We start from the raw sequence: 14,532 nt of genomic DNA on the forward strand, positions 1-14,532 counted from the left end.
TATGTGCCGGTGGACACCGACGAGACAGGCAACGCCACACCTACTTCTTCTAATTCGACACTACACCAGCCGGCGTCGACTTGATGAGGTGGACGACATCTGTGCCCCGGCCACTAACAAAAATAGCCTAAAATCCAGGCATCGAGAAAATTTATCGACTACCAAACGAGGTGACAATTTCCATCCAGCACTTCAGCGTACGCATGCAGGAAGCCGGCGTCTGGCCATGCACCAAGCACCAACATCCGGCCGTGCACCGACCACTGACGTTCGATCCAGCCGCATCGATGGGACGGAAGGACGGGCGTGTGCCAGCATCATGGGGACAACGAGGAGCGAGATCTACGTCAAGAAAGGGAAGGCGAGAACACGCAGGCCACAGGTGCCACAACGTCCGGCGTCCACGGCATCTACATCAATGCTGGCATCGGCCGCACCTGTAGACTAAAGGTATGGCCATCTTGCTAGATCCCATAATTACAATTTAATTTGTCTCCTGCCTCGTACATGATATGATCTTTATTGACCATTAGGTATAATTTACATTTTAGTTTTAATGTCCTTGGATTACTTCGCACAAATAAGTTTTGATATAATCCTTATTGACCATCAGGTATAATTTTTTTATTAACTTAATAATAATGTCACTGAATTACTTCGAATTACATGCTAATGTTGCTAAAAAATTAGGGGACCATGATCCGTGGAGTTATCAATAAAGCCTATATGCAAAATTCAAACCTCTACAATTATAAAGATAATTAAACAAATCCAATAATATTTTTTATAAATTATCCATCTCTATCATTATGAAAGATAATGCTTTGACGCCTAAGTTTGCATTCAAATTACCCATACATAGCATTATGAAAGATAATGTAAAGTAATATATACCTATATAATTTGTACCTAAATTATCCACCTCAACCGTTATAAAAATTAACAAAAATCTCTCAAATCTACATGTAAATGCTAATATAAGCTATTACGAACAATAATTCAACATCCATAAGTTCAAACTTACATTACTATAAATATTTATTTTTATAAGCTTTTCAAGCGTGGAAATATATCCTTGGCAAACCACATAGTAATGACACATACAGCTCACTTTAAGTTATATTAACACTCATGACAATAAATTTTGTTAGTCGTTGTCTTGAAAAAAGTTCAAACATTTTGATTGAAACATTATATCATATGAATATTAGTAACTTAATTTTAAGAATTATTTGTTTAATAGCACAATACTAATAGGATACAATAAATTCAACATCTTGAGTGCCATGGTGCATGCTGAAACAACTATTTATGACATTGTCAAAACTAAGAGGGTAGCCTCGGACCTAGAATATTCTTTTAGTAAAATAAAACATGAAAATTTTGAATAAATGATACAATAAGCATTAGAATTTCAAATTAATACATGCAAAAAATATTACAAACAACTAGATCAAAAGCTAAAGGTTAAAGTATAGATTTTCATGATATCACATAAATGGATGAAATAAGAGTTTATACACTTTAAGTTTATTTATGTTTCAACTAAATACATATGGTGCTAAAAAAAGATTAATCGTAGAAATTATTACTCACGAAACCAGTAGAAATAAAAAAGATAGATCCTAAAATTCTTACAAAAATCTAAAACATTTTGCCATCAAATTGGTAGACTATAATCACCATTGTAAATAATAGCTGATGTATCTGAGGAATTAATAAGCTTAAAATTTGGGGAAAAGAATCAAAATTTAGGTTCACTTCATCAAAATATAGACTGCAGCTAAAACTATCATTGTTTAAGTAAATGTTTCAACTAAATGTATATTGGAGATACACAGAGGTGCTATGAAAAGAAAAAAAACCCTATGGATATGGATGAAAAAAAACTTATAAATCAATATTTGATAGATTATCACAATTGAATATAGACTATAGAGTACCTATTATAGCTATTGTTTTAGAACATTAGTGAAGAGAAAAAGATATTTAATATAAGTAATTCTTATTAGTTAGTGTCTCATAAGATCCTAACCCGTGCGAAAGCACGGGTTGGTGAACTAGTAAACATAATGGTTATGAATGGTTAGAGTCTTTTAAATTGATGGTCAGATAGTTGACGATTAATGTGAAAAATTATAGTATTTTTTTACGTGTCCAGTGAGAATTAACGTGGAGGCTATGTTGTGGCCTCCCGTTACTAATAGTAATATAAGATTCTACCGGTGAATTGACGTAGAGCAGCGTTCCTCCGGCAACAAATGTGCAAACAGAGTACTCAGTACCCACACATATTGCCTTAGGATGTACAGCGAGGATGCAGAGAAAAAATATAGCCAGAGAGGACATCAATGAGGCTGCGTCCAGCCGGACAAATCTGCTTATTAGAGGAACCAAAATATTCAAACACAACAATTTCAAATGTTCACATGTGTGCATATAAATTTCTTACAGGGAATCCTAGACGAAGCACATCATAACGCTAAACGGAAAAAGAGAACATTGGAGTAGTAGTAAAATAACACTCACTAACGGAAGCAATGATCCTACAGGGTGGCACCGAAATAAGCTGCGGAGCCATCTTGTGAAGCCAAGCCTGTACCATCGTGCCAAAGCATGAACAAGGACTCGCCAAAGCAATGATCCTGCAGCGACGGCGAAGAACATGGAGCCGAATAACGCGGTCACGGGAACCATGACGCGAAATAGGGTCATCCCTATACCCCTGGGATATACTGAGTACTATTGACAGCCCCTCTCTGAAGGAGAGAAGGAACCACTCGACGGCGAACCAGAGCAAGAGTCCGCCGCTAATAAGAAACAACCTGCGAGTCTCGAGGGAAGCGTATGGAAATCCAGCGACCGTGAAACAAAGTATAGCCACCACTGAGTACAACCAAGGTCCATACCATCGCTGACCATAAAATCTCCAAATATTTTTGCTCTCATTTTTTTCTGAGTATGTTGAGCCAATTTTGTCTGAGTGAAGATTTTCTGCAACGTCGAAAGGCGCTTGTAGTGATATGGTCAAAATGAGAAAAATGACCGCAGCCAGGAGTCCCGCAGACCTGCTTAGTCTCTTGGATTCTTTCTCCTTGTCAAGTTCTGAAATGACGCAGTTCCGCCTGAATTGGAAATCATCCCTTTCTCGAGGACCCCAACCTGCTCCGGCTGCCAGCAGGTCGTTACGCATCCAGGCCCGGTGAACCTGCACGAATAATCGTTCTTATGAGTTTCGTTAAGGTGCTGACTAGCGAACAAAATGGAAGAGGACAAACATTACACTGCCTTAATAAACCTTAGTGTCATTGTAACATAGCCTAATTAATTATGTTGACGCTATACCAGAATCTGATCCATTCACTTTATGATTTCAATTTAGTGGATAGTGCTGGAAAACCATCCAGAATTTCATCTTCCCTTGGGCCTCCAATCGCCGAAAGAATAAGCACACAAAAGATTAAAAAACACACCATAATTATGTTCTGACATGATTCCGCCTTGTGGCTCACAATCCTTTAGGGCGTCCCCAACAGCATTTATGAATCGCTAGCTGATGTGGAGACTAAAAATAATTAAAAAATAAAAAGGCAGATAGCAGGAAGCATGTCAGTGACATGGAAATTTTTGGGAGATGTGCGAGCTGAGCTCTTGCCTCGGCGCTAGCTAGTGATTTCTGGTTCTCTTTGTGATTGGGCAGGATGCTGCTCCTAGCTAGACAGCCGTTGGGGACGCCCTTAGTCTCACATCCAACAGGGTGCTTTTCCCTAGAGTCAGACTGCTGCCACCGCCCCAACCAGACCGCTAATGGTTCCAACGGTAGCCTTGTACCCTCACATTAATTTGTAGGCGCTACGGATAAAAAAAATGTAACCGGAAGCTCCTATAGGAACCTGAGTCTCCAGGTTAATCCTTACGAGACATGATAGCTAATATAAGTAACCCCTTAAATTTGCATATAAATGACCCACATCTAGCACAACATAAAGAACAACTTACACTAATATGTAAATGATGCCAACATGCAAATAAAGTATACATGCTCTTATACATTTTTATGTTCCAGCAACCACGCATGAAAAATATTCATATAAGGATACATGTACCAACGACATGCAATTCATTTAAAATTATATTATTACAAGGTAATAAGTTATTCACTTAAGATAAATTTAGACATCGTGATAAAAAATTATGATACATCTTTATTGATGATATTATTTTAAGTAGTTTGTTATCTAAAGATAAACACTACTATACATATATATAATTATTTGATAGATCAAATTCAACATCTTGAGAAGGGAGGAGTTTAGTGTAGACCAAACGTGGCCCTGGCATGGCTGGGTTTTGAGACTCCTTTTGGAGTAAACAGTAGTGATTATTAGGCTTAAAAATGTAACTGAAAATATAGTATAGGACCTAAAATCCTTATTTTTGTTGAAATAGAAAATAAGAGTTTGAATAAAAGTTACGGTGACCACAAGAGTTGAAACATAAAATGTGCAACACAAAGATTATGGCAACTGATAAGATTGAAATATATAGTCAAAATATTGGCTTTTGTCATCAGGAGACCTGGTTGCAACAAAGACCACCGTATATAACTTAGGATAAGGATTCCACTATGCATATTAAAACATGTGAAGTGCCATACAGAAAAAAAACTATACATATGAATGGAAAAAGACAGTGGAATGCTTATCCTAGCAGGATAGATATGAGAGAGTATGTATTCTAAATTGAACAATCCAAAATGAGAGCATAATGATTAGTTGTTGGTAGACTTTTAATACTTATGTCTCATAAGATTCAAATTAGTCCATGCAGGAGCATGGGTTGATGAACTAGTTATAACTAAATTGTACGTGTATTCAACAAAAATATTTAATGCATAGATAAATCATGAAAGCAATATGATATACTAGAAGGATTGCGGGACCAAAGAACAGGAGACCAAGTACACAAGGTCAAAAGGAGGCTTCACACATGATTAACATGAATTTATTATTATCTTACTATTTAAAGGAGTCACACGTTCACCGACTGGGTATAGGAATTCTCTCATTAATTGAAAAGGTACATAAACTGTTGGATATTATGATGATTAATGGCTTAGGTTAAACCAAAGAATCCATAATACAATTGGTAAATAGTAAAATTGGAATAATAAATTAAGGAAAAAATGGCAATTAGATTTATACACGAGATCGGAAAGAAAAAATACCTAAATAAAGAGTCCAAGTAAACAAAATTACTAAAGTTAATTCCAAGCAAAAACAATGAAAATGAATACTTTTATTTCCAAATAAATTAAAAAATTTACTTGAATAAAAAGTCCACATAAATAATAACTAGAAACTATATAAATTAAATACTGAATATTACAAAAATTATAAAGTGAACATATGTGGGAAAACTAAAGTTTGATTTTGATATGTGGAAAAACTATAAATAAATGTGAACATATTACTATAAGTGAAGTCAAAACGTCATCTTTTCACTATCAAGTGATAAAAATTACAGCATTGATCATATAGGTCTATATCTATCAAAATATTTAACAAAATAGGAAAAGAATCCGATAAAAAATGAACTATGGAAAGTAAAGAAAAGCATCACAATTATATTTTTCTATAGTAATAAAATATAAGAAATCTATAGGGAACCCTCTATGAGAGGGATAACATGCATGCTCAAGAGATATCCAAATAATCCATCAATCAATGTCTTGGCACATCCATAAAAATCATTAAGTACTTTAAATCCCCACGACATTCCTTCCCCTGGCTTGCTCTAAGCCTCGCTATCTCAAACTATCCATTCTTCTGTAGCCCTAAGATCGTTGATTCTATCTATCCATGTATTCCTATCCAGAAAGTTTTAGAATCATCAATATCGATAATTGGGAATAGCTAACTAAGGCCCTGTTTGGCACGGTTGCACTACATATGTGAAGCCATTTTTTTTGGCTTCAGTTCCACAAAATAGCTCTATCGATGGAGCTGGAGCCGTTTTGGTGACCCGTTTGGCAAAACGGTTTCTCATTGTAGGCAAAAGGAATGAAATCACCAGAACACCCTTCTCATTTTCTTGTCTATCTGCTTCTTCCCCGGTTGTTAGCACGACTCCCCGAAGCGCACTCTCGCGCCCTCCCTGGCCCTCTCGACGCGCTCTCTCGCGGACAGCGGTTTGGATGGCTCCTGCACATGCAGAGAGGCTCTTGGAAGTGCCGCGTCAGCCATGCCGAAGCTTGAACTCATCACTATCTGCAGTGTCCTATAGAATTGGCGCGCGACAGGGGCCACCGCTTTGTCATGCAGGGGCTTCCTAGGCACGGCATCGCATGCGTCGCAGATGCACTCTAGGAACTAGACCACTTTGGCGGCGCTAGGAGCTGGGTCGGCTATCATGGCTTGGGACGAGCGGACGGGTAAGCGCCGCATGGGGGCAGCGACCTGGGGCTACGGCCGGCCTCGACGTCTGAGCAGAGGGCGGCGGCCGACCCTAGAGCTGTGCCAACGGAAGGAACCCTAGCCGTGGTCCCTCGCGAGTCATGGCAATGCGGGTGGGAAGGTCAAGGACGGGAAGGAAGCACAAAAAGATTGAATCGTTTTTTCTTAACCAATGGTAGGTGGGTAGTTTCATTAAAGTTACCCACCTCCACAGCCCGTTAAAGCAGAGAGAGGGATGCTGTGAGTTTTGAACTAGAGAGAAGCTTTTTTTTCGCCAAAGCACTTATGAGTTCCCACACCTTTAGTTGGCTTTTGGCTTTTTTAAAGCCAAAGCAGGTTGGGAAGCCCAACCAAAAGAGCCTAAAATGTGTCAATTCCAACTATCATGGCTAAAAGTTGGCGTCTTTCGTGGAGATGACCAATTGTAGAAAATGTAACACCCAAAAATTTGAATTCTTTTTAAAATAGTAAATTTGATTTAAATATGCAATTATATGTGCAATTCAAATTAGGAAGTAATATTCCTTTTATAAAATTAAAAGAAAATGCAAGAATATAAACATGTTGATGCATTCATGCTATTGCATATTTATTTCTGTGACGGGTGTTTTATTCAAATGCTAAAAGATTCTAAAAACCTTTTGAAAATGAGTTTGAAAATTTTATTTATAAAAAGAAAAAGGGAATTTCCTTCCATTCCTCCCCTTCCTCTCATTCGGCCCATGGCCATTTGTTTTTTTCCCGAGGCCCAGCACCGCAGCCAGCGCCCCAGCCCACCCTTTCCCGCTCGGCCCAGCCGCGCGCCCCGCGCCGGCCCAGCCGCGCCCAGCCCAGCACCGTAGCCTGCGCCCGCACCAGGCAACCGCCGGCCCAGCCACGAGCGGCCCAGCAACTGCCTTCGCCCCGCGCCCAGCCGCTGACGCCCGGGCCCCGCCTGTCGGCGCCGCCCCCAACCTCCCGCATCCTGCGCCCGCTCCCGGTCAAGGTGGAACCGCCGTTCAGCGCCCTGGCGTCGTGGGCGCGTCCTCCTGTTGCCCTCGGCCTCGTTAAAAGGCAGCCGAGCCCTCTCTCGCGCGCCCCCTGCTGCCCCCGCTCCAATTTCGCCTTGTCCCGGCCGCAACTGCCGCACGAAGGAGCCCCGCCGACCACCGTCCTCGCCGTCCGCATCGCCGTCGTCTCCGAGCCGTTTCCGCCTCCGATTTTCGCCCGTGGTGAGCTCGCCGTGGTCCCCTCTCTCTCCCCATGCGTTTCGTTTCGCGTTTCGTGGCTTTTAGCGCCCTTTCCACAGACGTCCGCGAGCTCCAAGCCGCCGGTCATGGTGTCCGCCGCCCCGGCCTTCCCCTCCGGCCGATTTCTTGGCATGGACGTGTTCGCTCGCTTCCCCTCGTACGCCCGGTGCTTTTGGTTCTTAGAACCGTGGCCCGTAGGCCCCTTACCGCGCGCGCCAGTGAGCTTCACGCCGCCGGCCATGGCTTGCCTCGCCGGAGTCACTGTTCCGGCCGGCCGAAACCCCCCAGGCTAATCCGAACCGTCCATCGCGCGATCTACGGCCCGAAATAGAAGATACCCCTTCGGGGGTAAATTTGCTAAAGAGCCCCTAGACTTTTCTAAGTCCTAACCCGCCGTCCTTAGCGTATTTCCCCGAATGCGCAATCCCGTTTAGAAAGCGTAAACTTCACTGTTTAAGTCAAAAGTACGCTTTCAGTATTTACAGAAATGCCATTCGAACTGTTTCGCTTATATAATTGTCGTTTTAACTCCGAATTGATCCATTCAAATCGCGTTAGCTTCGTAATTTCATAAGCTACATGTTGGAGCTACTGTTAGTCAAGTTTGGAACTTTTTAATTTCATGATTAGAATTAATTAAATATAGGGCTATTGGAAAACCCGTTTTAATCATAACTTTCGCATTTTAGCTCCGTTTTTCGTGAACTTCGCGTTGACGTGATCATAGCGAAATGTAGATTAGTTTTACAAATGTTTTATTTTGATATCAATACTGTTGGTGTACTATTCTAATGATAGGAGTGTTTGCTTCGCATGAATGCTTTTGGAATGTTGTATGTTGCCGTGTTGGTCGCGTTCAGACGGTGAGGAAAACGTTGGAGACCAAGAACTCTTCGACGACCAGCAGGACCAGCACGAGTTTGTGAACCAAGGCAAGTATAACATGGGCCTTCCTTGATGTCCTATTTCACTTTAAGCAATTACTCATTTGCATGTGTCTAATTTTGATACCCGTAAGGACATCCTAGTGATTGTTATCTTGTTACTTGTCTCCTATGGGTTAAATGCATATGGGTAGATTGCTAGTGCTCTAACTGAACTTGATATACATATTGATGAATGATACTATGGAACAAAGTGAGTAACATGAATTATAACAACTGTTCCATAGGGCGAAAGTGCAAATGACCTTTGTTCATGTTGCTCCCGGCCCTCCATAAGGACTTATCTGTCGGCAAAAGCTGGGACTGACAGTGCAACCGGGAGAGTCATATGGCTCTGACTTTAGCTCAGTAATAGGACCTTTCCTAGCTGGTTAGAGGTTACCTTTTTGGCGCAAATGGGGCTTGCCACTTTGGGTATAGGGCTGCCTCTGTTCCTATGAGTATAGCCGCGATGGATTTGTGCCATAGGAAAGGGGGGTCCCTACATCTGCCTGCCAAGGAAACCTAGCGGCCCTAACTTGTTAGGGAAACCTATGAAATGGCTTCATAGTGTACCCTGCCCGCTCACCTTGGTAGTGACATGGGAGTAATTAACCCGGGCATATGGGGATCACGACTCGCGGTGAATGTGCACCACCTCTGCAGAGGGTAACAAACTGTTATAACAGCCGTGCTCACGGTTACGAGCGGCCCGGAAAACTCACAGAATAACTGGTTAATTGTTGATGATCATTTAAAGTTGTTCAATGATGATATATGGTACACCTGACCCCGATATTTGTTCTTATGGGAATTAAATGGGAGCTTAAGCATAACTTGATAATACTTGAGAATAAAAGTTTGACCTATTAAAAATGCTAACCGCAGTAAACCAGAGTCTATCCTTTTGAGCTTCATAACCCCATGTTAGCTTGCTAAGTACGGAATGTACTTACACTTGTTTATTTTCTTTACTTGGATAAAAATCCCGGACGGGTAACAGATGACAACGGGTATGAGGATTTCCCGGAGGATTATTAGGCTTGTGGTCAACCAGTTGACCTTCCCTGTGATGACGGCCTCGAGAGAGTTCATTCTATTTTATTATTCCGCTCTGATGTATGAGACTATGTTCTATTATAACTCTGATGTATGAGACACTGTGATGATACTATTGTAATTTGTCAGCTTGTGTGTGTGATTGATTCCTGGGCACACACGAGTTTAGTGCATTCAATTTTATCCTTAAAATTGGGTGTGACAAATTGGTATCAGAGCCGTGTTGACTATAGGACGCAAGCCTAGTTAGAAAAAGGTCGTTTTAGCAGCTTTGCTCCTCTGGTTTCTTGCTTACTGACTTATCCTTGTTATTTTATTAAAACATTTATGTTTTTCATACCTTAATCTATTATTTAAAATTATTGATTCTAATTTCTATCTCACTTTAAATCTATAGATGTCTCATAATCCGAAGACTGCTCGACTCAGCACCGCCGGTTATCATGCCATGTTCACCCCGCGTGCCCCACCAGCGGAGAGGGAGATTGTGATCATCTCCGACGACGAGGAGATGGCTACACCGACGCCTACACCTACTCCTACACTAGTCGCTGTGCCCGTCTACCCTGTGGTAGCTACACCTGAGGAGTCGACGGCTACTTCCCCTACACCTGCACCCTCCCCAGCTGCCCCTGTGGAGGACGATGAGATTGGCTGGAAGTGCAAGTACTACTTCAAGCCAGCTCCAAAGACAGCCTACTACCACACTCTCCTCACCCACGTGCTGGACGACTACTTCCCCGACTTGCACGCCTCCATCAGCTACCACTGCGCCGAGTACAAGCACCCACTGGAGGCTACCTTCTGGAAGGTAGAGCTGGTGGTCACCGCATGGAATGATATCATCAATGGACATGAGGTGGAGACTGTCCACAGTACCCCTGCTAGGAGAGCCCATGCTTTGGATGGCATGGAGGATGCAGCACAGAATGCCTACATCCACTACCATGGTCGTCGCTTCGAGGCCATGAGGGAGGATCGCTTCAGGTTCCTTCCTCGAAATGATCATGAGGGTGTTTGGCAGGTTTTGGCTCCACCAGAGAATGACCCCACTTTGGAGGCAACGGTGCAGCATGTCCACGCTATGCAGGGAGTGGATGATGAGGTCAAAGGAGAACTACGTGCATCTCAGAGGGCGCAGAGACGTCTTCAGAAACAAGTGGATGAACTTCGAGCACAGCTGGGACAGCCTTCCATCTACAAGAAGAAGCGCCGTTCCTTCACCATGATTGACACCGCTCCATAGGTGTTAGGTGCCTTGATCTAGATTATCACGTCGTTAGTTCGTGTCCTTATTTAGTCTTGTTGGTCTTGTGAACTTGGTTGATTAGATGTTTGATTTGTGAACTTGGTTGAGTTGGTATTTTGCTTGATTGCTGGAAGTTTGTGGGCATGTCCACAACTTCTTTAGATTGGAACTTTAAATTTAGAATGAAATCTTAATGCAGAAGTATCATTTTACCTTATCTCTGCTGTGCTGATTTCTGGAGCAGCCTGTGTTCTTTATCTGGTAACTCGAAATCTGGGATGATAAAAATTCTGAAATTTGTGTGGAGATAACTAGACCTCTGTATCTTTCAAGTGTCTTTGGAATCACGTCAATAGCTATTCAGGTTTGGGAGATCTAATTGGCACAAGTTGAAGTTCCTGCGCTGTCTGGAACTCAGAACAGTTTCGGTTTAGCTCTATTTTTGACTATGTGTGAGTTCGAATCTGTAAAAGTGGTCAAAATGAAAGTTGTAGCTGATGTCCTAAGCTTTCTAACTAATCTTGGTGCACCTCTATTGGATCTCTGAAACTCGAGTTATAACAGTTTTACTGAACTGCTGAATTTGAGTCTTGCCCAGAAAAATTTCAGCATTGTTTCATATCTCTTGTAAGTTCTCTATAATTGGAAAAATCTCTAAATTTTGCACATTTGTTGGACAACAGATGGCCGCAAGAGGAGGAAGAGGCAGAGGCCGTGGTCATGGGCATGATGCTCTTATGAATCCACCACCGCCACCTGTGACCATGGAGCAGATCTTGGGTATGCAAGCGCAGCTGATGCAAGCTATGATGCAGCGTTTGGACAATGAACCTGCAAGAGGTCCACCGCCTGTCCAGGTTAGAGATAAGCGTGGAGAGTTTATGAAAGGTCGTCCACCGGTGTTCACACATGCCACAGACCCTATGGAGGCCGATGACTGGTTGCGTGCTGTGGAGAAACAACTGAACATAGCACAATGCAACGACCTGGAGAAAGTGTTGTATGCTTCCGGGCAACTCCAAGGAGCTGCTCAGGATTGGTGGGAATCATTCCAGTTTGGACGTCCCAACAATGCTCCTGATATCACTTGGCAGGAATTTAAGGACAGTTTCAGATCATACCATATTCCTGATGGACTAGTGGAACTGAAGCAGGAAGAATTCAGATCTCTCAAGCAAGGATCAATGACTGTGGCGGAATATCGGGACAAGTTCGCACAACTATCTCGCTACGCTCCTAATGATGTGGCAGATGACAAGGATAAGCAACGCCGTTTCCTCAAGGGACTCTATGATGGACTGCAGCTCCAGCTGATGTCTAATACTTATCCTAACTTCCAGTCTTTGGTGAATCGCGCAATCGTGATTGATGATAAGCGCAAGGAGATGGAAGCTAAGAAGAGAAGGCTCCAAGGGCAAGCTTCTGGAAGCAACACTCGCCCACGTGCTTATCCCCAGCAAGGTTTCCAGCAGAGGAATCAAGGACCAACTCATCAGGGAAACCGTGGTCAGTATCCTCAGCGGAACCAGTTCCAACAACGCCCCCAGTATCAGCAACAGTTTGGAAATCAGCGTCCCCCGCAACAGACTAGCAATCCTGCAACACGCCAGGGAGCGCCTAACAATGCTCCTATGAAGAGTGGCGCACCCAACAATCCCAATGCCTGTTACCGATGTGGAGAAGTAGGTCACTATGCTCATCAGTGTCCTAAGAAGCAGAACCAGCAAGCACCTCAGAATCAGGCCAACAATCAGAAGTTCAACGCCCGACCACCTCTCACAGCGAAGGTGAACTATGTGTCATTTGATGCAGCTCAGGAGACGCCTGAGGTCATGTTGGGTACGTTCAGTGTCAACTCTATTTCTGCTACCGTACTTTTTGATTCTGGTGCTTCGCATTCTTTTATCTCCCAAGCTTTTGTTAGAATGCATAGCATACCTTTGTGTGCCATGAAAAACCCAATACTAGTGAATTCCCCGGGAGGTAGTATGCCCGCTTCTTATTGGAGCCCCTCAACTAGCATTTCCTTAAGGGGGGTAGACTTCAAGGTGAAGCCTATTGTGTTGAGAACAGCGGGAATTGACCTTATCCTGGGAATGGATTGGATGAAACAACACCGGGCAGTGATACAGTGTCAGGAGAAATCTGTGGTTGTGACATCACTCAATGGGGATAGAATCTGTGTAGAAGTAGTAGTGCAAGCTCAGCCTACAGCCACAGTGAATCAGTTAGATGGTGAAATCAATGAACAAGATCGTGTCGTGGAGGAATTTCCGGATGTCTTCCCCGATGACTTGCCAGGTATGCCACCTGACCGAGACATTGAATTCATTATTGAATTATTACCTGGAACTGCACCAATAGCTAAACGTCCATATAGAATGGGAGTTAATGAATTAGAAGAGCTTAAGAAACAACTAAAAGAGTTGCAAGAAAAAGGTTTCATACGCCCCAGTTCTTCCCCGTGGGGGGCACCTGTGATCTTTGTGGATAAGAAGGATGGTAGTCAACGGATGTGTGTGGATTACTGCTCACTTAATGAGGTTACCATCAAGAATAAATACCCTTTGCCTAGGATAGATGATTTGTTTGATCAGTTGAGAGGAGCTCATGTGTTCTCCAAGATTGATCTCCGATCTGGTTATCATCAGCTTAAGATTCGGAACTCGGATATACCTAAGACAGCATTCACTACACGGTATGGATTATAGGAGTACACCGTTATGTCTTTTGGATTGACCAATGCACCTGCATACTTCATGTATTTGATGAATAAGGTGTTCATGGAGTTTCTGGATAAATTTGTGGTAGTATTCATAGATGACATACTAATATTCTCCAAGACTGAAGAAGAACATGCGGAACACATAAGGATGGTCTTGCAAAAGCTTAGAGAACATAAGTTGTACGCTAAGCGGAGCAAGTGTGAGTTTTGGTTAAAGGAAGTCTCTTTTCTGGGTCATGTTGTCTCCAATGGTGGAATAGCAGTGGATCCAGGCAAAGTGCAAGATGTACTGAATTGGAAACCACCAACCACTGTAAGTGAGATTCGAAGCTTTTTGGGATTGGCTGGTTATTACCGAAGGTTCATTGAAGGCTTTTCCAAGCTAGCCAAGCCTATGACAGCTTTGTTGGAAAAGAATGCTAAGTATGTATGGTCAGATAAATGTCAGGCAAACTTTGAAGAGCTAAAGAAGAGATTGACTACAGCTCCAGTATTAATTTTGCCCGATTTAAACAAGAACTTCTCTATATATTGTGATGCATCCCGTTTGGGTCTGGGATGTGTGCTTATGCAAGAAGGAAGAGTGGTTGCATATGCATCCAGACAACTAAGGAAGCATGAGTTGAATTATCCTACTCATGACTTGGAATTGGCAGCTGTGGTTCATGCTTTGAAGATCTGGAGACATTATCTGATTGGACATAAGAGTGATATCTATACTGATCATAAGAGTTTGAAGTATATCTTCACCCAATCAGATCTGAATCTAAGACAACGTCGTTGGTTGGAATTGATCAAAGACTATGATTTGGAAGTGCATTATCACCCAGGAAAGGCAAACGTAGTAGCTGATGCACTTAGCAGAAAGAGCTATGCCAATGGAATTCAGACA

The 14,532-nt window shown here is 42.5% G+C and overlaps 2 protein-coding genes across 3 annotated transcripts in view; one reads left to right on the forward strand and one right to left on the reverse strand.

The window, feature by feature from the left end:
• The first annotated feature begins 48 nt into the window (after window positions 1-48).
• Window positions 49-11,055, forward strand: LOC136484233 (uncharacterized). Of its 2 annotated transcripts, XM_066481457.1 has the most exons (4): window positions 49-88; window positions 197-450; window positions 8,545-8,616; window positions 10,064-11,055. In XM_066481457.1, exon 4 carries the CDS (start codon window positions 10,064-10,066, stop codon window positions 10,910-10,912), a length of 849 nt encoding a protein of 282 aa, XP_066337554.1. In that variant the 5' UTR covers window positions 49-88; window positions 197-450; window positions 8,545-8,616; the 3' UTR covers window positions 10,913-11,055. The 2 variants fall into 2 exon arrangements, with proteins under 2 accessions (XP_066337554.1, XP_066337553.1); XM_066481456.1 differs by lacking the exon at window positions 49-88 and having other exon boundaries at window positions 134-450.
• Window positions 2,461-14,532, reverse strand: part of LOC136480862 (uncharacterized) — a 37,839-nt gene continuing 25,767 nt past the window's right edge. The window contains exons 11-12 of the mRNA XM_066478297.1: window positions 2,910-3,208; window positions 2,461-2,482 (exon numbers count right to left, since the gene is read on the reverse strand). Of these exons, the coding sequence (XP_066334394.1) occupies window positions 2,461-2,482; window positions 2,910-3,208 (321 nt within the window). The remainder of the gene's footprint in view (window positions 2,483-2,909; window positions 3,209-14,532) is intronic.

Source organism: Miscanthus floridulus, chromosome 9, assembly GCF_019320115.1.
Source record: "Miscanthus floridulus cultivar M001 chromosome 9, ASM1932011v1, whole genome shotgun sequence".
NCBI lineage: Eukaryota > Viridiplantae > Streptophyta > Magnoliopsida > Poales > Poaceae > Miscanthus > Miscanthus floridulus.